General features: G+C 40.5%; 1 protein-coding gene across 1 annotated transcript in view; it reads left to right on the top strand.

Moving 5' to 3' along the window:
• Window positions 1-13,862, top strand: part of ROCK1 (Rho associated coiled-coil containing protein kinase 1) — a 1,092,122-nt gene that overhangs the window by 971,394 nt on the left and 106,866 nt on the right. Inside the window, exon 26 of the mRNA XM_053714968.1 lies at window positions 6,637-6,825. Coding sequence (XP_053570943.1) covers window positions 6,637-6,825 — 189 coding nt within the window. The remainder of the gene's footprint in view (window positions 1-6,636; window positions 6,826-13,862) is intronic.

Raw genomic sequence — 13,862 nt, 5'->3', positions numbered from 1 at the left:
GTGGGTGGTGAAAGAATCCACCGAAGTGGATTCTTTCACCACCCTGCCATTTTCGGAATCCACCGGGATGCAGCGAAGGCAAATGGAGCATTACAAAGGCAAACGGAGCATTACAAAAGCAATCCAAAGCTTCGCTGCATCCAGGTGAATTCTTTTGGCCTCATGCTGCCAACATTCAATTAAAGAATGCGGGCGCAACTGGCGACGGACATTTCAAACGCAATTATAGTATAGATGTATATTTGCATCTTAAAAAAAATTAAACTTTGAGTAACCATTTTTTCCCTTCCTTATTTACTCGTGGACTCCACAGCTTGGGTATTACTTTACCAGGAGTAATGGCTCCTTGACTCACACCACCTTTTTGAAAGAAAATATAATTTATTCTTACCTGATAAGTTAATTTCTCTTGCAAGATGTATCGAGTCCACGGATTCATCCTTACTTGTGGGATATTCTCCTCCCCTACAGGAAGTGGCAGAGAGAGCACCCACAGCAGAGCTGCCTATATAGCTCTCCCCTCTTAGCTCCACCCCACAGTCATTCTCTCTGCCTGCTTAACTTCTAGGAAGGGCAAAGAGGAGTGTGGTGACAAAAATGTTAGGTTTTTATTTTCTCAAGCAAAAGTTTGTTATTTTTAAATGGTACCGGTGTGTACTATTTACTCTCTGGCAGAAAAGGGATGAAGATTTCTGCAAGGAGGATGATGATCTTAGCATTTTGTAACTAAGATCCACTGCTGTTCTCACAAGGGCTGAAGATTACAGGAAAACTTCAGCTGGGGGAACAGTTTGCAGGCTAAACTGCATTAAGGTATGTTCAGTCTATTTTTTTCTAGACAGACTGTGTTATTTCTAGAAAAGGCTGGCAATATCCCCATGAGGGAAGGGTAAGCTGTATTCAGACACTTGGATAGGAATTTCAGCTTGCATGAATGATGCAATTATAACGTTTTTTTGAAGGGACTAAAGGGGTCATTGTGGCTTGTTTTTGAGTTTTCTAACCCACATGGTTAATTTAGAGACACTCTAGTGTTTGTCTGTTAGGCCTCAAAACATTGAGTGAGGTGGGAGGGGCCTATTTTCGTGCCTCAGTTGTGCAGTTTCTTTTCCTCTGAGACTTCTAACTGCTTCTCCAGAGGTTCCTGCCGTGTTTGAGGGCTGTAAAAGAAGTTTTTTTCCCCCACAAATTGTTCTGAAGGGCAGGTAGGAGCCACAGCAGAACTGTGGCAAAGTGCTGAAAGTCTTTTTTTACTGGTTTTGATGTTTTTTCAATCCGGTTTTGCCATTAAGGGGTTAATTGTTTATTTGCATAGCTGTGCAAAGTTACTAAGGCTATATGATACTACTGTAGAAATTTTGTTATGTTTACTGCTTTTTTACACTGTTTTGCAGAATTTGTGCAGCTTTTTTTCTCTTAAAGGCACAGTACTGTTTTATTTCTAAGTGTTATTTACTTGGATTACAGTGTTTTCCAAGCTTGCTTGTTACATTACTAGCCTGTTTAACATGTCTGACACCAAGGAAAATCCTTGTTCAATATGTTTGGAAGCCATTGTGGTACCCCCTCTTAGAATGTGTCCCAATTGTACTGATATGTCCATAAACTATAAAGAACATATATTAGCACTTAAAAATAGAGCAATAGATGATTCTCAGTCAGAAGTAAATGAGGGTTTAGCATCTAGCTCTCCCCAAGTGTCACAACCAGTAATGCCCGCACAAGTGACGCCAAGTACCTCTAGTGCGTCAAATTCATTTATTTTACAAGACATGGCCACAGTTATGAATACAACCCTCACAGAGGTTTTATCTGCCTGGTTTTCATGGAAAGCGGGACAGCTCTGGGTTAAGGAAAAATGCTGAGCAGTCTGACGCTTTAGTAGCCGTATCTGATATGCCCTCACAATGCTCTGAGGTAGGGGTGAGGGATTTGAGAAATTTCTGATTCAGGAAAGATGCTTCCTCAGACAGATTCTGATATGACGGCCTTTAAATTTAAGCTTGAACACCTCCACTTATTGCTCAGCGAGGTATTAGCGGCTCTAGATGATTGTGACCCTATAGTGGTCCCAGAGAAATTGTGTAAGATGGATAAATACTTAGAGGTTCCTGTTTACACTGATGTTTTTTTTCCAGTCCCTAAGAGGATTGTGAATATTATTGCTAAGGAGTGGGATAGACCAGGTATTCCGTTCATTCCCCCTCCTGTTTTTAAGAAAATGTTTCCCATATCTGACACCATGCGGGACTTGTGGCAGACTGTTCCTAAGGTGGAGGGAGCTATTTCTATTCTTGCTAAGCGTACAACTATACCTGTCGAAGACAGTTGTGCTTTCAAAGATCCTGTGGATAAAAAATTAGAGGGTCTCCTGAAGAAAATTTTTGGTCATCAAGGTTTTCTTCTTCAACCTATTGCGTGCATTGTTCCTGCAACTACTGCAGCTGCTTTCTGGTTTGAGGCTCTAGAAGAGGCTCTTCAGATGGAGACTCCATTAGAAGAAATTTTGGACAGAATTAAGGCCCTTAAATTGGCTAATTCTTTTATTACAGATGCCGCTTTTCAACTGGCTAAATTAGCGGCAAAGAATTCAGGTTTTGCCATTTTAGCACGCAGGGTGTTATGGCTTAAATCCTGGTCTGCTGACGTGTCATCTAAAACTAAACTTTTGAACATCCCTTTCAAAGGAAAGACCCTATTCGGGCCTGAACTGAAAGAGATTATTTCAGACATCACTGGAGGGAAAGGTCATGCCCTCCCTCAGGATAGATCAAATAAGATGAGGACCAAACAAAATAATTTTCGTTCCTTTTGGAATTTCAAGAGTGGTCCCGCTTCAGCTTCCTCTGCTGCAAAGCAAGAGGGGAATTTTGCCCAATCCAAGTCAGTCTGGAGACCTAACCAGGCTTGGAACAAGGGTAAACAGGCCAAGAAGCCTGCAGCTGCCTCTAAGACAGCATGAAGGGGTAGCCCCCGATCCAGAATGCTTCATTCTCTCTCTTCGCTCAGGCTTGGGCAAGAGATGTTCGCGATCCCTGGGTTTTAGAAATTGTGTCCCAGGGATATTTTCTGGAATTCAAAGGCTCTCTTCCAAGGGGGACTTTTCACATTTCTCGATTGTCTGTAAACAGACAAAGAGAGAGGCGTTCTTACGCTGTGTAGAAGACCTACATACCATGGGGGTGATCCGCCCAGTCCCAAAAGAGGAACAGGGGCTAGGTTTTTACTCAAACCTGTTTGTGGTTTCCAAAAAAGAGGGAACTTTCAGATCAATCTTGGATCTCAACATTCTAAACAAGTTCCTCAAAGTTCCATCATTCAAGATGGAGACTATTCGGTCTATTCTACCTCTGATCCAGGAGGGTCAATATATGACCACCGTGGACTTAAAGGATGCATATCTACACAGCCCTATTCACAGAATTTTCACAAGGGTGCTAGGGTCCCTTCTGGCGGTTCTACGACCACGGGGCATAGCAGTGGCGCCTTATCTAGACGACATCTTATTTCAGGCGTCAACTTTCCAGCTATCCAAGTCTCACACGGACATTGTGTTGGCTTTTCTGAGATCTCACGGGTGGACGGTGAACATAAAAAAGAGTTCTCTCTTCCCTCTTATAAGAGTTTCCTTCTGATGGCGGTCAGAAAATCAAAGCTCTTAACCACTTGCCGAGCTATTCATTCCATTCCTCGGCCATCAGTGGCTCAGTGTATGGAGGTAATCGGACTCATGGTAGCGGCAATGGACATAGTTCCTTTTGCCCGTCTACACCTCAGACCACTACATATATGCATGCTCAAACAGTGGAATGGGGATTATGCAGATTTGTCTCCTCAACTGCATCTGGACCAGGAGACCAGAGATTTTCTTCTCTGGTGGTTGTCTCAGGACCACCTGTCTCAGGGAATGTGTTTCCACAGGCCAGAGTGGCTCATTGTAACGATAGATACCAGCCTGCTAGGCTGGGATGCAGTCTGGAACTCCCTGAAAGCACAGGGCTTATGGTCTCGGGAGGAATCTCTTCTCCCGATAAATATTCTAGAACTGAGAGCGATATTCAATGCACTTCAGGCATGGCCTCAGCTTGCTGCGGCCAAATTCATCAGGTTTCAGTCGGACAACATCACGACTGTAGCTTATATCAATCATCAAGGAGTTCTCTAGCGATGATGGAGGTAACCAAAATAATTCGATGGGCAGAGGATCACTCTTGCCATCTCTCAGCAATCCACATCCCAGGAGTAGAGAACTGGGAGGCGGATTTCCTAAGTCGTTAGACTTTTCATCTGGGGGAGTGGGAACTCCATCCGGAGGTATTTGCCCAGCTGATTCTGCTATGGGGCACACCAGAATTGGATCTGATGGCGTCCCGTCAGAATGCCAAACTTTCTCGTTACGTGTCCAGGTCCCGGGATCCCAAGGCGGTACTGATAGATGCTCTAGCAGTGCCTTGGTCCTTCAATCTGGCCTATGTATTTCCTCTCCTTCTACGTCTGGTTGCCAGAATAAAGCAGGAGAGAGCTTCAGTGATTCTGATAGCACCTGCGTGGCCACGCAGGACTTGGTATGCAGACCTAGTGGACATGTCCTCGGTTCTGCCATGGACTCTGCCAATGAGGCAGGACCTTCTAATCCAAGGTCTGTTCACGCATCCAAATCTAATTTCTCTGCGTCTGACTGCTTGGAGATTGAACGCCTGATTCTATCAAAGCGTGGTTTCTCTGAGTCGGTCATTGATACCCTGATTCAGGCTAGAAAGCCTGTCACCAAGAAGATCTATCATAAGATTTGGCGCAAATATCTTTATTGGTGTGAATCCAAAGGTTACTCGTGGAGTAAGATTAGGATTCCTAGAATATTGTCTTTTCTCCAAGAAGGTTTGGAGAAGGGATTATCGGCTAGTTCCTTATAAGGACAAATATCTGCTTTGTCTATTCTTCTACACAAACGTCTGGCAGATGTCCCAGACGTTCGAGCATTTAGCCAGGCTTTGGTCAGAATCAAGCCTGTATTTAAACCTGTTGCTCCGCCATGGAGCCTAAATTTAGTTCTTAAAGCTCTTCAAGGGGTTCCATTTGAACCTATGCATTCCATGGATATTAAGCTTCTATCTTGGAAAGTTTTGTTTTTAGTAGCTATCTCTTCGGCACGAAGAGTTTCTGAGCTATATGCTTTACAGTGTGATTCCCCCTTATCTTATTTTCCATGCAGATAAGGTGGTTTTGCGTACCAAACCTGGGTTTCTTCCTAAGGTTGTTTCTTATAAGAATATCAATCAAGAGATTGTTGTTCCTTCACTGTGTCCTAATCCTTCTTCAAAGAAGGAACGTCTGTTGCACAATCTTGATGTGTTCTACTTACAAGCAACTAAAGATTTCCGTCAAACATCTTCATTGTTTGTTGTTTATTCTCGTAAGCGGAGAGGTCAGAAGGCTACGGCTACCTCTCTTTCCTTTTGGCTGAAAAGCATCATCCGTTTGGCTTATGAGACTGCTGGCCAACAGTCTCCTGAAAGAATTACTGCTCATTCTACTAGAGCTCTGGCTTCCACATGGGCTTTTAAAAATGAGGCTTCTGTTGAACAGATTCGTAATGCGGCGACTTTGTCTTCGTTTCATACTTTTTCCAAATTTTCCAAATTTGATACTTTTGCTTCTTCGGAGGCTATTTTTGGGAGAAAGGTTCTACAAGCAGTGGTGCCTTCCGTTTAAGGTCCCTGTCTTGCCCCTCCCTTCATCCATGTCCTAAAGCTTGTGGTATCCCACAAGTAAGGATGAATCCGTGGACTCGATACATCTTACAAGAGAAAACATAATTTATGCTTACCTGATAAATTTATTTCTCTTGTGATGTATCGAGTCCACGGCCCGCCCTGTTTATTAAGACAGGCATATATATATTTTTTTATTTTTAAACTTTCAGTCACCACTGCACCCTATAGTTTCTCCTTTTTCTTCCTAGCCTTCGGTCGAATGACTGGGGGTGGAGCTAAGGGGGGAGCTATATAGGCAGCTCTGCTGTGGGTGCTCTCTCGGCCACTTCCTGTAGGGGAGGAGAATATCCCACAAGTAAGGATGAATGCGTGGACTCGATACATCACAAGAGAAATAAATTTATCAGGTAAGCATAAATTATGTTTTCTTTCATGGTGGTGAGAGTCAATGAGACCCCACATATTTTTTCATGGAATTTTGATATTTTTTGAATGTATTTTCTTCTGGCGGTGGTTTCAGATCATGAGAAGTTGAGGTATCTTTTGCCTCCACCTAGTGCTCAGGAGGGGGATACCCAACCATGACTCTCGCCGCCATAAAAAAATGAACATATCAGGTACACATACATTATTTTATTTTTTTAGTTTCTGCTTAAACTGTGCTCTGTGTGAAACTAATTCATCAAATTATTTTATTCCACGGATTCATTTTTCTTTTTAAGATTTGTAGTGAGTATTGTATTTGTCATTAAACTTTTATGTCTAGAATATATGAAATATATACTTATATATGCAAAAGTGAAAATTGTATCTATTTCTAAATTTTAAATAATTGTCTGGTTGTGAATATTATTGCATTGTAATTATCCTGAGCACTCACTGAGGACTGTTTAATGCAATTAACTTTTAAAATATATTTCAGGCTGTGAACAAGCTTGCTGAGATCATGAATAGAAAAGATTTTAAACTGGACAGAAAGAAGGCAAATACACAAGACTTAAGGAAGAAAGAAAAGGAAAACCGAAAGTTGCAACTTGATCTAAACCAGGAGAAGGAGAAGTATAACCAGATGGTGGTAAAGTTCACGAAAGAAATGGATGAAATGTTGATGGTAAGAATATAACTATTATATTGCGTCAATAAGACCAATGAAGCATACAATATACATCCTTACCTTTTCTTTTTATTTATTTTTATTTTTTAAGATTTTACATTTTTATATTAAATATGTCTATATTGGTCTCAATAAGTTAGCTTTTGTGTGTCAGATTCTTCTTTCACATATCTGTTTTTAGTTTTCATGGTCTTTAAAAAAAAAATTAAGTGTTGATGTGTGGAAACATTGTTTAAATTTACCCTGAAATAAAGTTATCTCAAAAAAATATATAATGCACGTCAAAGATTAAATATGTTTGTTTGTGTTTTTAAATCCATTATCAGGTATCTGATACAAAGGTATTTTTAACAAAGTAGATTATATTTTAAAGTAAACTTTTATTTAATACAGGTGGTGAGTCTGCAATCCATCACTCCTCAGAATTAATCTTCCCTGCCACTAGGAGGAAGCAAAGATTCCCAAACCCCAAGAACTCCAAAAAAAACCTCTCCACCTCACTGGTTACTTGACTATGTGCAGTTTGATGCTTCAGTGAAAGGAATTCTCAGATTGAGTTGAGGCTCATTTCCCCTCAGAGTACAGTTTTTGGCGGAGTGAAGTATTTGGAGTATAGGTAGTTGCATATTTCTTTAATGTAATTGGCAAGAGTCCATGAGCTAGTGACGTATGGGATATGCATTCCTAACAGGAGGGGCAAAGTTTCCCAAACCTCAAAATGCCTATAAATACACCCCCACCACACCCACAATTCAGTTTTTACAAACTTTGCCTCCTATGGAGGTGGTGAAGTAAGTTTTTGCTAGATTTCTACGTTGATATGCTCTTCGCAGCATGCTGAAGCCCGGTTTCCTCTCAGAGTGCAGTGAATGACAGAGGGATGTGAAGGGAGTATTGCCTATTGAATGCAATGGTTATCCTTACGGGGATCTATTTCATAGGTTCTCTGTTTTCGGTCGTAGATATTCATCTCCTACCTCCCTTTTCAGATCGACGATATACTCTTATATACCATTACCTCTGCTGATTCTCATTTCAGTACTGGTTTGGCTATCTGCTATATGTAGATGAGTGTCTTTTGGTAAGTATGTCTTATTTTATTTATGACACACTCAGCTATGGTTTGGCACTTTATATGTAAAGTTCTAAATATGTTTTATACTTATATTTGCCATGATTCAGGTTAATCAGTATATTTCCTTCTTACAGACTGTCAGTATCATTTTGGGAAATGCATATGAATAAAAAAAAAATTCTTACCTGAAAATTTTTCAAATTGAATTTTCTTTCTAAATTGCGGGCTGTTAGGCGCGAGACTTTTTTGGCGCGATAATTACGTTTGTTGACGTTATGACGTCATTTCCGGCATCTTAGTTGGCGCCGAGAGTTTTCACGTAGTTGCGTCATCTATGACGCTCGTGTTTTGTTGCAGACGTTTTTAGCCCCCAAAAATTTGTCAATTATGGGCGTCATACTTGGCGCCAGTTTTTTTTACATTATTTAAGTCTTTGTTTCTTTTTGCTTCTGGTTTCCAGAGGCTTATTCTGTTTGCATTTTTTCCCATTCCTGAAACTGTCATTTAAGGAATTTGATAATTTTACTTTATATGTTGTTTTTTCTATTACATATTGCAAGATGTCTCAATCTGACCCTGTATCAGAATCTACTTCTGGAATGCTACTGCCTAATGTCGGTTCTACCAAAGCTAAGTGCATTTGTTGTAAACTTGTGGTAACTGTTCCTCCGGCTGTAGTTTGTGTTAGTTGTCATGATAAACTTTCAAAAGCAGACAATATTTCCATAAGTAGTAGTCCATTACCTGTTGTTCCTTCAACTTCTAATGTTCAGGATATTCCTGTTAATGTGAGAGAATTTGTTTCTAATTCTATTCAGAAGGCCCTGTCTATTATACCACCACCTAATAAATGTAAAAGGTCTTTTAAAACTTCTCATAAATTAGATGAATTTTTAAATGACCGCCAGCATTCTGATTTATCTATCTCTGATGAGGATCTATCTGGTTCAGAAGATTCTGCCTCAGATATTGACACTGACAAATCTTCATATTTATTTAAAATGGAGTTTATTCGTTCTTTATTAAAAGAGGTGTTGATTGCATTAGATATGGAGGAGTCTAGTCCTCTTGATATTAAAACCAGTAAACGTTTAAATTCGTTTTTTAAACCTCATGTAGTTATTCCAGAGGTTTTTCCAGTTCCTGATGCTATTTCAGATGTAATTTCTAGGGAATTGAATAGTTAGGGTACTGAGACTGTACCCTTTGCTGTCTGATAGATTGGAGTTTTGGGAAAAAATCCCCAAAGTTGATGGGGCTATCTCTACTCTTGCTAAACGTACTACTATTCCTACGGCAGATAGTACTTCTTTTAAAGATCCTTTAGATGGGAAGCTTGAATCTTATCTAAGGAAGGCTTAATTATGTTCAGGTCATCTTCTTAGGCCTGCTATTTCTTTGGCTGATGTTGCTGCAGCTTCAACTTTTTGGTTGGAGGCTTTAGCGCAGCAAGTACCAGATCATAATGTGTATAGCATTGTTAAGCTAATTCAACATGCTAATAATTTCATTTGTGATGCCATTTTTGATATCATTAGAATTGATGTCAGGTATATGTCTTTAGCTATTTTAGCTAGAAGAGCTTTATGGCTTAAATCTTGGAATGCAGATATGACTTCTAAGTCAACGTTGCTATCTCTTTCTTACCAAGGTAATAAATTGTTTGGTTCTCAGTTGGATTCTATAATTTCAACTGTCACTGGGGGAAGGGAGCCTTTTTGCCTCAGGATAAAAAATCTAAGGGTAAATTTAGGGCTGCTAACCGTTTTCGTTCCTTTCGTCAGAATAATGAACAGAAGCCTGACCCTTCCCCTAAAGGAATGGTTTCCAATTGGAAGCCTTCTCCAGTCTGGAAAGAATCCAAGCCTTTTAGAAAATCAAAACCAGCCCCCAAGTCCGCATGAAGGTGCGGCCCTCATTCCAGCACAGCTGGTAGGGGGCAGACTATGTTTTTTCAAAGATGTTTGGATCAATTCAATTCAAAATCATTGGATTCAGAAAATTGTTTCTCAAGGGTACAGAATAGGTTTCAAGGTAAGACCGCCTGTGAGAAGGTTCTTTCTCTCACGCATTCCAGTGAACCCAGTAAAGGCTCAGGCTTTCCTGAAGTGTGTTTCAGACCTGGAGTCATCTGGGGTAATTGTGCCAGTTCCATATCTGGAACGGGGTCTGGGGTTTTATTCAAATCTGTTCATTGTACCAAAGAAAGAGAATTCTTTCAGACCAGTTCTGTATCTAAAAATTTTGAATCGTTATGTAATAATACCAACATTCAAAATGGTGACTATAAGGACTATTCTGCCTTTTGTTCAGCAAGGGCATTATATGTCCACAATAGACTTACAGGATGCTTATCTTCATATTCCAATTCATCCAGATCACTATCAGTTCCTGAGATTTTATTTTCTAGACAAGCATTACCAATTTGTTGCTCTTCCTTTTGGCCTAGCAACAGCTCCAAGGATCTTCTCAAAGGTTCTCGGTGCCCTTCTCTCTGTAATCAGAGAGCGGGGTATTGCGGTGTTTCCTTATTTGGACGATATCTTGGTACTTGCTCAGTCTTTACATTCTGCAGAATCTCACACAAATCAACTAGTGTTGTTTCTTCAAAAACATGGTTGGAGGATCAATTTACCAAAAAGTTCCTTGATTCCTCAGACAAGGATAACCTTTTTAGGATTCCAAATAGATTCAGTATCCATGACTTTGTCTCTAACAGACAAAAGACGTCTGAAATTGGTTTCAGCTTGTCGGAACATTCAGTCTGTCATTCCCTTCAGTAGCTATGTGCATGGAGGTTTTAGGTCTCATGATTGCAGCATCGGATGCGATCCCCTTTGCTCGTTTTCACATGAGACCTCTTCAGCTTTGTATGCTGAACCAATGGTGCAGGGATTATACAAAGATATCACAATTGATATCCTTAAATCCCAATACTCGACTATCTCTGACTTGGTGGTTAGATCTCCACCGTTTGGTTCAGGGGGCCTCTTTTCTTCGTCCAACCTGGACTGTGATTTCAACAGATGCGAGTGTTTCAGGTTGGGGAGCTGTCTGGGGATCTCTGACAGCGCAGGGGGTTTGGAATTCTCAAGAGGCGAGATTACCAATCAATATTTTGGAACTCTGTGTGATTCTCAGAGCTCTTCAGTTCTGGCCTCTTCTGAAGAGAGAACCGTTTATTTGTTTTCAGACAGACAATGTCACAACCGTGGCGTATGTCAATCATCAAGGTGGGACTCACAGTCCTCAAGCTATGAAAGAAATATCTCGGATACTTGCATAGGCGGAATCCAGCTCCTGTCTAATCTCTGCGGTCCATATCCCAGGTATAGACAATTGGGAAGCGAATTATCTCAGTCGCCAGACTTTACATCCGGGAGAATTGTCTCTTCACCCAGATGTCTTTCTTCAGATTGTTCAGATATGGGGGCTTCTAGAAATAGATCTGATGGCTTCTCATCTAAACAGGAAACCTCCCAGATATCTGTCCAGGTCCAGGGATCCTCAGGCGGAAGCAGTGGATGCTTTGTCACTTCCTTGGAATTATCATCCTGCTTATATCTTTCCGCCTCTAGTTCTTCTTCCAAGAGTGATTTTCAAAACTATATAAGCCGGGAAAAGGAAAAAAAAATGACGAAATAAATAATTAAGTATAATAAGCGTCCCCTGGTCAGCCTTATTGTTGCAAATGCCAGAGGATGAAAAGCACAAGTGCCCAACTACTCTCAAAGAGGGCGATGCAATATACAGTGAAAATTCTTACAGGGAGCACTGTCAGTATACAAATCTCCCGGTCGGTTATGATTGTGTATATAACCGTCCTCGTTGGGCGGTCCTTAGAGAGACGGCTCCTTTCATAGCGCGCCTTTTTTCTCCTCTGCCGGGGAGTTGTGAATTTTCACTGCGTAGTGGGTTGTGCAGTGAATACTAAGGCAGTTTTCCCTTTGTTAACAAGGTAGAATGTGGGAAAGATGTTTTGGTTACACGGATCAAGTGCACACATACAGTATACGAATGTTTATACTCCTGTCCTGCCTGGGAATTAGGTCATGCTGTATAGGAAACATGACGTTCTCAGTGTCTATTTCATTATGGCAGTACTGATGGATTAACAACCAAAAAGAGAAAGAGGAGGGGAAAAACTAGCACCAAAGCTGACCAAAACTTATGCTTTAGAACATATACGTAAAGTTCAAAAATATACCCAAAGCCATATAGCCTAGTTCACAGTGTGACCCAGTGTTGCTAGATTCAAAAGTGTAATTTCACTTCACTTTACTTTAGCGGTCAGAAGCAGTTCTGTATGTATATGTGAATTAGTAATATCCGAAAAACATCGTTCCAGAGCGGGATATGCAATTAAGGAAGGGTGTCTCACCTCCCAGAACAGAGTCCCATAACTTAACTTCGGATAACATACATTGCCGCTGATAAATGCAATGCCCTTCAGGTATTACTCACTTGGCGTTTCTTCGTGGCAGCAGTCGGCGTCCTCTCCCCCTTCGCTCAGTGTCGCTCAGGTCCCGCCTTCCTCCAAGATGCTTCCGCGGGTAGAGCCTATCAGACACGAGCCAACAACCGTGTCGTCATGGGTGGACTGCCAATCAAAGCGCTCCAAAGACGGCAAGACGAAGAGTAACACAGGCTGCATGTGAGAGATCCTCCTCCGTATCCAGCTATCATCCAGTCACACTGGCTTAGTGTAGTGAGGGTATAAATGAGTTATAGGTCAGGCAGGTGCTGGTGCTCAAACAGGCTCAAAACAAAGTTCCAGTGAAAGTAAGTCGAGCAAACCAGCATATTTAAATAAAACGTAGCTTTTATTCCACAACTTTAAAAAGCAGGATCACAGTGACATCCTATGAGAATACTTTACACCTCGGGGCTGGCAGGCTTATGCGTTTCGGCATTGCGCCGTAGTCATAGCATAGTTTGCCAGTCCCAGGTGTGCAATTTATACACAATTCCATTATTCTATTGGTTAAAAAATAGATAGAAGGACGTGTGGTTAAAACAAAACACGCCCACAAGGGTAACTGTTTTATAACCGTGTAAGAACAAAGTGGTTTATATGTAACAGAGCAAAACACACATATACGTTGGAGATACGTTAATAAGGTGACTTGTTAGTGAATAAATCCACACTTGACATAGGATCAGGTACAGAGACGAATTAAATAGTTCTGCATTCCCTTATTGTTATATAACCTTTGCAAAAGATAGTGTATGGGAACTACAAGTACTATTGCAAAAAAGCATAATTATACATGATTGCTCATACACAAACATATATAAATAAGAACATCAATAATGTGTATTTATAATATATATTTATAATATTGATGTGGTGGCTGTAATAGCCATGGTATTGTAGTTACCCAGACACTAATATCATACAGTACAAAAAATGAAATGAAACCTATAGCATGAGAAGGGAATGGGAATAGCTATCAGCTAACACTGTTGCTAGTATAATGGATTTATATATATTCCACACATGCACATAGTATAATATAGATATACATACACATACAGGTGTGTGCCAGCACCCAAAAAACTACTTCCATCACTCGATAAGCGTATAGGGAAATACACAAATACACCAATATCTGTATATATATATATATGCATATGCAGAGTACACAGACCTGTACATAAACACACACATATGCACATGTGTAAAGTGGTCTGATAGGGGACATTAATAGACAATATAGTCAATGATCATGAGTATCCAACTTGATGATTGAACACACTCCTATAAGGGGCGGCTATATTCATCCATAAAAAGGAGAACATGATTGTATAGATGTTCATATAAATATGGACCTCATATCAGTGTGTTCATTCCCAGTAATTAATGAGATCAAACTCTGAGTTTAGACCTTTTGGTACTTTGGTTTCTAATTTAAAAATCCATAACATCTCTCTTTTGTTTAGCAAGGTCTCTCTATTC

This window comes from Bombina bombina, chromosome 5 (assembly GCF_027579735.1).
Source record: "Bombina bombina isolate aBomBom1 chromosome 5, aBomBom1.pri, whole genome shotgun sequence".
Lineage (NCBI taxonomy): Eukaryota > Metazoa > Chordata > Amphibia > Anura > Bombinatoridae > Bombina > Bombina bombina.
This window is presented reverse-complemented; position numbering and strand designations above follow the sequence as displayed.